The following is a 13,713-nucleotide window of genomic DNA, read 5'->3' on the forward strand; positions in this document are numbered from 1 at the left end:
ATACAATTGTCACCAACTCCAATTCGGATGTCACTTCAGCGCTGTTGCAATAGCTTAATAGAGAATTTGCTCTAAAATATTTGGGTGATCTACATTATTTCTTGGGAATTGAAGTAAGTAAGGTACGTGATGGTATATTACTCACACAAGGCAAATATGCTTCTGATGTATTGAGGCGAGTTGGTATGAGTGATTGCAAGGGGGTTGCTACTCCTCTTTCTACTTCAGAGAAACTCTCGATTCATGAAGGAGAGATTCTTGGGCCTAATGATTCAACACAATACAGGAGTGTGGTAGGAGCTTTGTAGTATCTAACCTTAACAAGGCTGGACATTTCTTTTTTTTTAACAAGGTGTGCTAGTTCTTACATGCTCCTACTATGACTCATTGGGCTGCTGTCAAACGAATATTGAGATATTTGAAGTACACTCTGAAGCTTGGTTCAAAAATTAGTAGAACTTTATCATTACTTGTGAGTGCCTATTCTGATGCTGATTGGGCAGGATGTCTGGATAATCGACGTTCTATAGGAGGCTTTGCTGTGTTTCTGGGTCCTAATCTTGTCTCGTGGAGCGCACGTAAGCAAGCAATGGTATCTGCACAGAGGCTGAATACAAGGCTGTTGCTAATGCGACAACTGAAGTGATGTGGATACAGACTTTGCTATGTGAACTGGGAGTTCAGGCACCTATAGCAGCAAAGTTATGGTGTGATAATTTGGGAGCTAAGTACTTATCTGCTAATCTAGTGTTTCATACTCGCACTAAACATATTGAAGTTGACTATCATTTTGTTCGAGAACGAGTAGCTAAACGGTTATTTCAACCAAGAAGCATGTTGCTGATGGCTTTACAAAGTCGCTTGGGGTGCAGTTGCAAATGTTCAAGCACAATGTCAACTTGCGAAGTTTAGATTGAGAGGGCGTGTTAAGATATGTATTGTAACCGATATGGATAATGACCTGCCAGGAGTTTGAATTAAGCTGTTGTATAGACATAAGACTCCTTGTAAATCTAGTTTGTTATAGACAGAGCCTGGCCGACCACATCTATATATATGTAATTGTTTGCATCATATTAGATGCATCTATTAACACGCAACCGTCATCGACCGAAGATAGGATGTTGACGTTCTACGCATCCGCACCTCTTATTTTCACAAAAGATAGTGTGGGATATATAACAGGAAACGCTAATAACAATTCCCAGTCCCAGGAGATCCACTACTTCTAGTCCCAGCTTTCATGCTTATTCCAGCAAGACCAGAAGCAAGCTGTCCACCCGCCATGGGCAGCATCGCCCCTGATGGAGTTGGAGCCAGCGTCGAGAGATCAATCGGGATGGAAGAGGCTGCCGCTTTCGACCGTGTGGCGGAGAGAAAGAAGGCTGCTGTGTCAGCAGGGTTGATGTGGAAGCCGCCGGCGGCCATGGTGCTGGTGCAGCTGATCATCACGGGGCTGATCATGCTGTCCAAGGTGGTCATCAGCCGCGGCATGTTCATCTTCGCGCTCCACGCCTACCGCAGCGCCTTCGGCACCATGTGCATCCTACCTTTCGCAATGTTCTACGAGAGGTGCGTGCTCGCATAACTCCTCCCTTCTTTCGTACATCCATATCTTGGTTGCCTTTTGATTTCTTGAGTTATCTATATTCTAAAAATGTTAGTTTTTTTGAACAAAGAAACCCCATGGTATTTCTGTTTCTTAAGCAAATTTTGAAGAATATTTGTGAGTCTTATATACACCGTTAGATGCATATGGAGACAAGTAGAACTTCATTTAGAGCATAAGGTCAAACGGCTCAAATTTGAAAATTAGGTGCCTAGTCAAATTGTTATTTTCTTAAACTACTTCTGTTTTAATTTTGTGCAGGGGGAAGTGGAAGGAGTTGAACTGGCGAACCTTGGGATGGATCTGCCTCAACTCGTGCATAGGGTACGTATCACTCCTCAAATTCAGTTATAATCTTTTATTAGTTTCTTCAGTCAGCCGCATATGGTCATGGAAATACAAATGATGGCCATGCGACGGGACTTGGGAGTTGCTCTCAATCGAAGTGCCAATGTGATTAAATAGAGCACAGCGAAGCTTTGGTGCTGCCTGCATGGCTGCATATCTTATTGTCCTGTCAACGCTTACACGAAGAACTTGGAAAATACTTTAGTCTGTGTATGTGTCAGTGCATACGTCAGTGCTCGAATAAGGATACTTAAAAACCTGAGCCTCTTTTGCTTCAAGATAAACCTACACTATCTAGATGTGCTCTAAGGGTTATCTAGTGCGTTTGCTCCCCCACCAATATAGAGTTTTGTAACATAGAACCAACCCTATCAAGCTACTCTAGGAAGGTAAAGCTGCACAAGATTGCATCATAGTAAATGTCAAAACGCAGATGGTAAGCAAGAGGATTGCAAACTTGGTACTAGGATTTGTCCTATGGTATTGGTAGGCAAACTGCCACCTCTATTCAATGATGGAGCTCTTGCAAGGATATGCTCTTAGTTAACCAAGACAGATGAGGAACTTTCCACCACGGCAAGTCTTGCTATAAGCCTTACTTCTGTTGCGATTGCTGTTTTCACTTTGGAGCTTGAGCCACAATAGCAAGGGCCTCTGCATTCATGTACAACCTTCCTGTCGCTGCTCCATACAGCCGGGGAGTAAATAAGCTTGAGCCATCAAGAATCAAGGTGTGGTGCACACCAAGATCGACTACAAGTATGGATCACGCCTTAATCCACGCACATGGCAGTAATACCTCGCAAGACTCTCTCTTGGCATAACTTACTAATCACTCACTAATCTCGTGCTAAATGCCTTAGATGATCAGTTTATGTACTTTGGTGGCTTTGTAGTCTTCTCAAGTGTGTAGCTTTCTCAGCTTCCTCAAATAACCGAGTAAGGTGATAATTATAGGCTCAACCATTCAAACTAGACGTTGCGAATGGCTTAATTTCACTATGAAAACTGGATGATCTGAAGATATCTTGCTCGCACTCAAACAAACCCTCTGGTGTGCATAAGAAAGCAACTAATTATAACTGTTGGACACCTATATTAGCACACGATGCCAGGAACTATTTGTGGCCACACCTGACATTTTTTACCAGGGTCGGACATAATTTGCAATCTGCTCAAATAGCCAGGCGGGCTCTATCAGCAGACCTGTCCTTGAAATGCATTTTCAGGGCTGGGCCATATAAAGCAACCGATTATAGAAATGCAACCATTTCCAGATTTGGGCCACATAAATAACCGTTCCCGGAAACGGGGATTTCTTGGACCAGTCACTTATGTATATACCAGCCATAGAAATTGTTGCATTTCCAGGCCTGGCTAGTTTTGCCAGCCGGTCCTGGTACATATTTTCCATGACCGGTCTACATATATATGGAAGTACCCCTTTTGTCCACTTCTATAATACACATTTTATTTGAATATAAGTCTGTCTTTGTAAGTTTTAACCAATAACTAGTCAAATTATATGCACATTAACAGTATAAATATATCCAATTTTATATTTGTTTTACTATGATGTTGATTTTATAGCAGTTGACCAACAACATGTTGATAAATGGTAATTATCGGTAAGTACAGGCGATTAATAATTTGTGTGATATGCAGGTATGCGATGCCAACGTGCCTAAACTATTATGGTCTCCGGGATACTACACCATCCTATGCCGCCATCTTTCTCAATATAATTCCTCTCATAACCTTTATTTTATCCACCGTTTTGAGGTCAGAACTTGTTCTATTTTAATTTGTATGAGTCTGGACAATGTGCTTCAGATTTTTATAGGGTGTAGATAACGGGAACAACTAGTAAAAGTATTTATGTTCTGATCTATTTCAATCATAGTATTGTAATTCAACTCATCAAAACACACATTTCTGTAAAAATTTGTTAGAATGGAGAAATTGCAATTCCGTACTGCGACGGGATCACTGAAGGTAGTAGGAGTCCTGCTTGCCGTAGGAGGCACGATGCTGGTAAGCCTTTACAAGGGCAAGGTACTGCATCTTTGGGGTTCCAGTTTACGGCACCAAAGATATGAGCAGCCACATACTGCAAAGCACCATGTAAGAGGAACAATCCTCTTGCTAGGCAGCAGCTTCACCTTTGCATCATGGTATCCGATTCAGGTAATCACACACTTTCTTGACCATTGTCCATCCAACTAAGTGTGCACAATGTATGTCACTGAAGTTCAAATATAATGATGTTTTGTTCCGCAGTCAATGGTCAACAAAGTTTATCCGCATAAGTATTGGTCATCCACGGCGACATGCTTTCTTGGAGGACTTCAGACAACATTAATTGGAATAATACTGAGACGAGATAGGAATACATGGAAGCTTGGATGGGATCTACAACTTCTAACCATTGTGTACACGGTAAAAGCCACCAGGTTCTTTAAATTTTCGAACTCAGTTTACAACATAAACTGTACTAATTCAGTTCATAAAAGAAAGAAACAATTTGAGCTGGGCATGGACCCCGCAAAACTCAAGCTAAAAATATACGGTTAAAAACAAGGACAACAACACTAGTAGAGAAACGAGCAGTAGTCCCGGTTGGAAAACCTCGTAGATCTCGGTTTTTCCAACCGAAACCTTTAGTCTCGGAGTTTTCTTGAGGATGGAAGGTCGTTTTTCCACCAGTGCAATATGATTATTTGTATGCTTTTTAGGAGCAGCACCTAATAATGAAATGACGTTACAGACCCACAAGGTCGGGTGGTTTTCTGGTCCTCTTGCTTTCCTACATATTCCCTTCTCCTAGTTATCTTATCTCATAATCTATCTCTGCGTCCGGCTCGCCTTCACTCAGTCAAGGGGTTCCCTTTACCTCCTTCCGGGTTGAGCAAAAAAAATCAATGGATTGACCATTGCCGAAACAAGGTTTAAGCGCTAATGTATTTTAGAAAATAATTGTATGTGTTCATTTGTTGGTCTTTTAGCGAATTTATTCATTTGTGCTTGATGAAGTTAATATGAAAACAAACATAAACACCAACTACTATGCAGGCGGTACTTGCAACAGCAGTAAGATACAACCTGGAGTCATGGGCCGTTGCCAAGCGAGGCCCAGCGTTTCCAACAATGTTTATCCCTTTAATAACTGTGTTCACTACCGTGTTGGACTCCATATTTTTAGGGGCTGCCATTACCGTTGGAAGGTTAGCTGTTTCTAACTCTTGCTGTAATTGCGCTATCCTGCTTAAATTTTTCATGGTTGTATGTAACTATTGATTGAACTGTCCCGTTTCTGAATGTGCAGCCTCCTTGGTGCAGTAACCGTAATTGCAGGGCTCTATGTTTTCCTATGGGGAAAATCGAAAGAGCTGCCCACAAAGTAGATATTACCAAAAGGATGGAATTGTATTTTTATACTGTTAGGTATATGATTCATTGTTAAGTTAATTTATATATGCAACAGGCGTATCAAATAATCAGTTACTTATATTGATTTTATTCGATGAGGCATCCGCAGCTTACTAGCAAGGGTCCATGTCTTTCAGACATCACAATTTGTCAGCCAGATTTGGTTTACTGCGGTTACTGGCACTACCGGAACCTCAAATTTGCCGAGTGGTTTTTTTCGAGTATTTTTTTCAAATACTCGGCAAACAATCTTATGCCAAGTGCCGATCCAAAAACACTCGGCAAAAAAAACACTCGGCAAAGGGGGGTTTGCCGAGTGTAAACGAAAAAACACTCAGCAAAGGGGAGTTTGCCGAGTGTTTTTTTGTTACACTCGGCAAACCCTTTTTTTTACTCATGCACCGCCCCACCCAGGCATAAACGCATGCTGCCCAAACCCCCACCCACCCATGCGCCCCTCCCCCCTCCCGACCCCTCCCCTCCTCAGCTCCCTCTCGCGCCCCCTCCCCTCCTCACGCGAGACCCCGCCCCCTTCCCTCCTCAGCAACTCGGCGGCCAGATCCGGCTGGAGCTCGGCCGCCTCCTTCTCTCTCCTCCCTTCCCTCCTTCTCCCGCCGCCCCCTCCCTCTCCCCACCGGCGGGCGAGATCCGGCAGCCGAGCAAGGCACCTTGAGGGAGGGGGCTCCGGCGGTGGCGGCTCGAGGGGAGGGTGCTCCGGCGGCAGCCAGATCCGGGCTCGGCGGCGGCCAGATCCAGAGCTCGGTAGCGGCCAGATTCGGGCTTGGTGGCGGCAGGTCGAGGGGAGGAGGCTCTGCGGCGGCGGGTCGAGGGGAGGAGGCTCTGTGGCGGCGGGCATGTGCATGGTGGCGGCGGCGGCGTGGTGGCAGTGGCTGCATTGTTTTTTTTATTTTTTTCAAAAAGTTTTGCCGAGTGTTCGACATAAAACACTCGGCAAAGAAACTTTGCTGTAGCTTTCTTTGCCATGTACCCTTTGCCGAGTGTAACACTCGGCGAAGGGTTTGCCGAGAGTTTTTCTGGCTTTGCCGTGTGCCCAAGTGTGGAAATCATCACAGATGTTAAAAATCAATATACGAGGTCGCAATTGACCGAGTTGCTTCACTTTTGTAAAAGGTCACAGCAAGTTTTCAAGCAAACCAGTAAAGTGATAATTCTTCACTGACATCGAAGAACTACGGTAGCAATACTGTTCATGTAGTAGTCCTTTCCTCTTTCTTCCCAAAGTGAACTAGTAAACAGGTGGAGCCGATGAAGCTAGAATTTTGGGCTTCACCGGCTCCAGCTCCTGGAGTGCTACAGTGCTGAAGCCAGAGCACCTCAGAACCTTCCAAAGACACCCTTAACCGCCGCTGCTGTAGACAAAGTCTCAAACAGGTTTATCGGAAATGCTATCATCAGGGCGTCCGGACGCCCTCCACCTTTTCGGACGCGTCATCCGCCGTTCGCTACATCCGACGGCTCCGCTTCCTTCTTACTGGCAACCGTCCCCTTTCTTTTCTTGCGCGGTTATTTCCCCTTTTCCAACCGGCAACCACCGCATTTCCTCCTTCACTGTTCCATTCCTTTTTACCGTTGTTGCTCCGGCAATGCGGTCGCCGCGTCCGGTGGGAGGGACACCCAAGTCCTCTTCAGTCTCGCCGGCGCTCCCTTCTTCGCCTCCGGTGGGAAGGATCACCAGGTCTTCATCCGCCTCACCGGGAACGCGATCGCCTCGCCATGTTCGAAGTCCGTCCAGGCCCTCCACGCCGGCAATGCGATCGCCGCGCTCGCTTCGAAGTTCGCCTCCGGGAGGTAAATTGCGGCGAGCCAAGCATCGATGTTGGCGTTTCCTCCCGCACGCGCTCTTGCCGACAGCTCTCGTCTTCCCTTGGTTTGGACCCCGCTGCTGCTCCGCCAGATCTGCGTGAAGCAAATCCTCCCGCCAATGCTCTTTAGGACAACGATAACAACCGCACGAGTGAGTGTTTTAATTCCGTTCCGTTGTTTTTGTGTGGATTTTGGTTCGGATTTGATTTCGTTTAGTGTTTTAGGGTTCATCCGTTTAGTGTTTCTAGGATTTTTGAACTAGCATATCCTGTGTTAGGGTTACATGTCAACGCTATTTTTTCAGTTGCGATATTGCAAAAGTTTTAGATGATAACATTCATGTTACCATTTTATTTCGAGATGTTTCATCAATTACTTATCAATGTTGCTACAGATTTTTTGATATGTTGCAATAGTTTGGATGATGTTTAGACGTTAACATTCAGTTCATCTTTTTAATTTTCAGTTGTTTCATTAACTATTTATCAATGTTGCACCTGCTTTACTTTGATGTTGCAATAGTTTACAGCATGTTTAGGATATAACATTCAGTTCACCTTTTTAATTATGATGTGTTTCATTAATTAGTTATCAATGTTGCACCTGCTTTTTTGAGATGTTGCAAAAGTTTAGAGTATAACATTGAGTTCACCTTTTTTAATTCTGAGATGTTTCATTAATTATTTATCAATGTTACACCTGCTTTTTTGAAATGTTGCATATTTGTACAGGTTATATGTTGTATCAATCAGTTAACATATTCATTTTGAATTGTTTCATTAATTTAATATCAATGTGGTACTTGCTGAATAGGGATGTTTCAAAGAATTTTTAGATTCTGAAACATTAAATTTTCATGTACCATTCAATTATACGACTGATACTTTGTTTTATTTATTGTTAGCAGTTAAGGTGCAGTTAAGAAAAGAGGAGGAACACTTCAAGACTAGATTCTCAGTTCATAGAATTCGCGACCTACTTCCTAATCTTGAGGATCATCAGAAGCAGTGGATCAATGAAGCTGGCTTTGGTGCTCTGTTGACATTGGCTGAGTTTTCATTGCCAGTGAAGCTTGTTAAATGGATGCTTAACATGTGGACCCTTTGCTCTGGGAGTTTAGATACAGGAACAAGGTCATTGTATTCAACCGTGACCTTGTTTGCAAAATTCTTGGGCTTCAAAATAGCATCATTCCTTTGAGGTTATCTGGTGACTCGGAAGATGTCAAGAAACTTCGGGAAGTCTACAAGGATGGTGATAGAGCTAAAATTGCAAAGTGTAAAGAGATTGTGCAATCTAGCAAGGACAAGGATTCCTTTGTGAGGGCTTTTTTCTCTGTTGGCTCTAGGGACTATCTACACTCTAGGAACAGGCAACTATGTCAGCCTCAAATATCTTCATAGTCTAGTTGATATTTCTGAAATTAGCACCTTTGATTGGGCGGGGCATATGTTGGATGAGCTGATGAATGAAGTGAAGAAGTACCATAAATTTACTCCTGATAGGATTGACAAAGACCACCAGATGGGATCTTGTCTAATTATTCTAGCGGTATGGTTATTTAATGCCTTTCTTTCAGCATTTTAAGTTCTTTTTTCCTGCCCATTCAATAATTCTATGATCATATTCTTATATTCTCTCTTACAAGGATCATCTTATCAAATTTTAGATTGCTTACATGGACCATCTTGATTTACCAACTGATCGAGGAGGCCATCAATTGAATTACAATCTGCCTCGTATCTGCAATGTTTCAAACATAGACTTTGATTTTGTCTTGGCAGTTGATAAAAACAGGCTGGCATTGGGCAATACATTTGGAAAACTCCCTGTATGTTCTTTTCATAATCTTTTCTTCATTCTTTTTGCCTTCTTTTTCATTGCTTTTTGCCTTCTTAAAAATTTTCATGCTTCTTTTCATGATCAGTTTCGCGACTTCTCCCGTACTCCTTATGGTGGTGCCCTAATTGTACAAGAACACCCTGCCCCTGCTGTTGGAATTCCTGCTCCTGCTGCCACTGAGGAAGCCCCTAACCCAGCTGCCACTGAGGAAATCCCTGCTGTTAGCTCTTTAGATGAATGGCTGCATCAACTACCATCCAGTAACAATCTTCTTCATCAGGTGAAAAAACATGTTACATTTTCAGTTTCTGATTGTGTCATCTTATTATACTCTATGTTGCAATTCATTCTATGCTCAAACACTTTTAATGTTGTTGTAGTATATCTTTAATATTGCAACAATACAATATAAGTGTTGCAATAAACTTATGTCTCCTTCAATATGATTAACATGAATTCTGGACCCATAGTTTGGTTTCATTTAAATTTGTGTTGTTGTAGTAGTTTTTTTAATGTTTCAGAATCAACAAATAGGTGTTGCAGAAAAATACATCTATTTCACAAAATATAATATGTTTCAGTTTGTTTTCACCAATGTTTCAGTTCACATTCTTATGGTGTTGCATGTTAACTTTCTGTGTTTTTCATATTTTTACTTTCATCCCATCATGTTGCAATGTCCCAATACACTTCTTGCTAATACTGTTTTATTTATTTTATAATTCTATATAATAGATCCCTCTTGAGTATCAGAATGTTGCTTCTCATTACTCTAAACTTGTGAAGCAAGATGTTCTCCAACTTGCCGATGCTATCTCTACAACCATCAATGCACAAATTAAAGATAAGGTCATGGCTATTTGGAGGAGGCGTCACATTGAAATGTTGGGCAAGATGGCAGATCTAGCTAACATGGTGAGGAATGATGGTGTTGAAGCAGGGGTTTCCACCTCTAATGTTGATGCAGCAGCTCCTTCCATGTGTGGTGGTTCAGATGGGCAAACTTCCAATGCTGCTGCCACAACAGATGCATCAACTAGCACTTTAGGAGCCCCCACCAGTGCTGCTGGTTCAACTGTTGACAAGAGAAGCAACGATTCAAGTTATCTTGATGACATCCCTTCATTTGATCTCTTGTCCAGCCAAGGAATTGAAACAGATTGTTTGACCCCAGCGGCAGCAGGATCTAATTTGGGTGACATTTCTTTTACCTTTTTTGTCTCCATTTTCAATCCTTTTTTCTTACACATATTTGAGTATTTTGTTATTCTTGTGTTTGCAGCTGATCTCACCATTGATGAGACTATTGTTAACAAGCCTGTGTCAAGTACATTTGATAAGAAAAACAGGAGGAAGAGGGCTGCCATCCATCTGAACCAAGGAAAGAAATTGAAGAGGATTAAGTTAGATGATGAAATTGTTACTGCATATAACAAATATCTCAGCAAGAGGATAATGAGGAAAGTGTCAATCAATCCAAATGCGAATAATGATGAACAAGAACAACCGTGAGCAACTCTTTATGTCTTTCTCAATGTTCCTTATGTATGTTTCACATGTTTCAGTAGGTCCAGTTAGATGTTTCAAGTATGTAGTACTCATGTTACAGCAGTTCAATTTTTTATCCAATGTTCCTTATGTATGTTTCACATATTTCAGTAGGTCCAGTTAGATGTTTCAAATGTGTAGTACTCATGTTACAGCAGTTCATTTTTTCCCCAATGTTTCTTCTGTATGTTTCACATATTTCAGTAGGTCTAGTTAGATGTTTCAAATATGTAGTACTCATGTTACAGCAGTTCAATTTTTCCCCCAATGTTCCTTCTGTATGTTTCACATGTTTCAGTAGGTCTAGTTAGATGTTTCAAATCCTAATTTAGTTCTTTTTATCCCAGCCCACCATTTGTTCGAATTGATGGCTTCCATGTTACTTATGATGAATTCTATGGATCCTTCAAGCAAAGGGGGGAAATTAATAACCATGTGATGGCTTTATGGTCCTATGAATTCAACATTGAAGAAGATGAATTGCGTGAGAAGGACAATAACATCGTTAAGAAATTTGCTTTATCTACTGTTCTCACTGTAAGATTTGAATTCTGTTTTGCAATTTTGTATTACCATCATTTGTGCCCCTGCATTCATTTTGATAGTTTCTAACTTTTTTTCAAGGACAAGCTAAAAATTGAACCTGATAATTTCATACAAGACAGCTGCCACATGGCTTTGACAAAGTTGAACAAGTCTTGGGATCTCTCAAAAATGGATCCGGTACTGTGTTGCACAATTAAGTTGCCTTTCATTTCCCATTCTTTTTTTTTCTTATCTATTTCTTTTAGTTGTTTTTCCCTATTGTTGAAGAAGGGCATTGGGTACTTGTTAGTGTCAACATGTTTCTAAAGGAAATTTGCTGGTTCAATTCTCTTGGGGGATCTCATGATACGAAATATTTTGTTTCTGCCAAGAATGTGGTCAGTACTCTCAAACTTGCATCTCTTTTTTTTTGTTATTAATAGCCTCTGTTACTTGATGCTTTTTCATCTTATGGTGTGTCAATAATTGAAAATCAATGTTGCACCTGATGATTTGCGATGTTGCAGAACTATAGAGGTTGTAGATTGTAACAGACAATTAACCTTTTAGAATTTGCGATGTTACAATAGTTAATTATCATTGTGGCAGATGCTGATTTGAAATGTTTCAATAGTATATAACGTACCATTTGGTTCTATTTTTAGGTCACCAATTTTTCAAAAGCATGTTTACAACCTGGGGTGCTAAACAAAGACATCTCTCTGTTTGATTGGAAATATCCCACGGACTACCCGCATCAAAAATCTTTGTAAGTTTTTCATCATTCATGTGCTTACATAAAGAATTATTCATGCAGTTTTTTCATCTTTTCTCACCATGTTTATTTTGATAACCCAATTCTTTTTGTTTTCATGCATGATTATGGGTTATACACAATGCTATATATGGAGTCTTGGAATGGGAAGAAGATGGACACCACATTTGAGCCAGTATGTCTTATTACAATGTGGCTACCTAATTCTTTTACCCAAATACATGATGTTACTTCTGCAATTTTTTTGTACCTAATTCTGTTTTCTTTTTCCCTTTTTTAGCACATGATTGCAAACTATAGGAAATTGGTTGCAGGCATTCTCCTACTTTCTCCAAGAAATGATATCCTGACAAGCGAGTTTGTTGAAAAGTATTGCAACTAGAAGTAGTGACATCATGTTTCGTTGTGCAATATAGGAGTTTAGGTCTCTGTATATAGTTAACAATCATCTTAGAAATATGGATGTATGGAGTATTCAGGATTGTGGGATACCAATTATTTTCCTCAGCTTAGTTTTTTTATATGTTGCCGTAGTGCACTTTATATGTTGCGAATTCTGCTTTACTATGTTGCAGAAATGTTGGCTTTTATTTTCTTGTTTGCAACATTCATGGATAACTGATGAAACATCATTAACTTACTGTTGCAACATATACAATAAATCTTTTGTTTTCTTACCTTCTTGCTTGTTTTATATCTTCAATTGGTGTAGTATGTTGCTGTACTATAATTTTAATGTTGCAAACTCTACTGAACCATGTTGCAATAATGTTGTCGTGCCATTTCTATTTTGCAACAAGTGTTCACAACATTTGAAACACCAAACCACTGAATTTGCAACATCAACTGTCGCAATAATACATCACATCTTTTTTTTTTATGCCACACAACATGCAGTTTAATTCATCTCCAGCTCATGGTCTAATACCAATACCACAAGGCTCAATCTCATACATGGGCATAACAACAGCATCACAAAAAAATTTAGTATAAATGAGACATAATGTTGCAATTCATAAAATGAAATGTTGCACTACTTTCTAATGCATGTTTCAGCTCATTCTAATAAAGGAATAATTAAAAATTCAGAGCTTCAGCTCTGTTTCTTTGAGATCCCTTGCAAGTGCCTCCGCCTTGGCCATGTACGCGCAAGTCTGTACACTATGACCATCTTCAAAGCAATATGAGCATGGTGGGATTTTTTGGGCCGTCTTCTTTCCTTTTGCCTTCTTTTTCATTGCTTTTTCCTTAGCTTGTGCCACTACTAACTTGAACCTTTCCACCTTCTCCTTTGGTCTCCCTTTACTTTTTGTTCTTGTTGGATTCTTTACCATGACAACAGGAGTTTTAGACTGTTGACCTGTTGCAACATTGGACGCTTCATCTTGTTGCATTTCTTGTGACCCCCTTGCTATCCTGACTGCTTGTACCAATGTATCTATCCTAGCTGAAGCTACAATGTACTTTTCAGGACCCAAACAAGCTTCAGCTGCTAGTGACGTCATTTTTCTGCACAATGCATTGTACCTTAGCTTGCTTGTGGTTGGGACACCAAATGCTGGTTCTGTAGAGAGGCGTTCTGGTATCATTATAGTCACTTCCTTTGACCATCTTCTAAGTAGATACTTCTCTGGAATTTTTTCGACATCCCTGTTTGTGAATACTTTTAGTATGTGAGGACACAAGAGGCCATCATGGTCAAACATGTTGCAAGAGCATGTATATGACGTTGCATCTTTATTAATGGTGACCATGCGGACTCTAGTTGAATTTGGGTGCACAATTGAATGGACAACCCTGGTCATCACTTTCA

General features: G+C 40.9%; 1 protein-coding gene and 1 long non-coding RNA gene across 2 annotated transcripts; both read left to right on the top strand.

Moving 5' to 3' along the window:
• Window positions 1–1,140: 1,140 nt before the first annotated feature.
• On the top strand, window positions 1,141–5,506 carry LOC101771708 (WAT1-related protein At5g64700). The gene is made up of 7 exons (XM_004980342.2): window positions 1,141–1,572; window positions 1,871–1,933; window positions 3,623–3,739; window positions 3,910–4,144; window positions 4,238–4,396; window positions 5,030–5,181; window positions 5,283–5,506. The coding sequence occupies exons 1-7, from the start codon at window positions 1,244–1,246 to the stop codon at window positions 5,359–5,361; spliced, it is 1,134 nt and encodes a 377-aa protein (XP_004980399.2). The 5' UTR covers window positions 1,141–1,243; the 3' UTR covers window positions 5,362–5,506.
• Window positions 5,507–10,359: 4,853 nt separating this feature from the next.
• Window positions 10,360–12,490, top strand: LOC111258285. Its single transcript, XR_002678945.1, has 5 exons — window positions 10,360–10,560; window positions 10,948–11,137; window positions 11,225–11,523; window positions 11,791–12,075; window positions 12,181–12,490. It is a non-coding gene; the product is annotated as an uncharacterized LOC111258285 (long non-coding RNA).
• The last annotated feature ends 1,223 nt before the right edge of the window (window positions 12,491–13,713 follow it).

The sequence above is a fragment of the Setaria italica genome, chromosome VIII, assembly GCF_000263155.2.
Source record: "Setaria italica strain Yugu1 chromosome VIII, Setaria_italica_v2.0, whole genome shotgun sequence".
Taxonomy (NCBI): Eukaryota; Viridiplantae; Streptophyta; class Magnoliopsida; order Poales; family Poaceae; genus Setaria; species Setaria italica.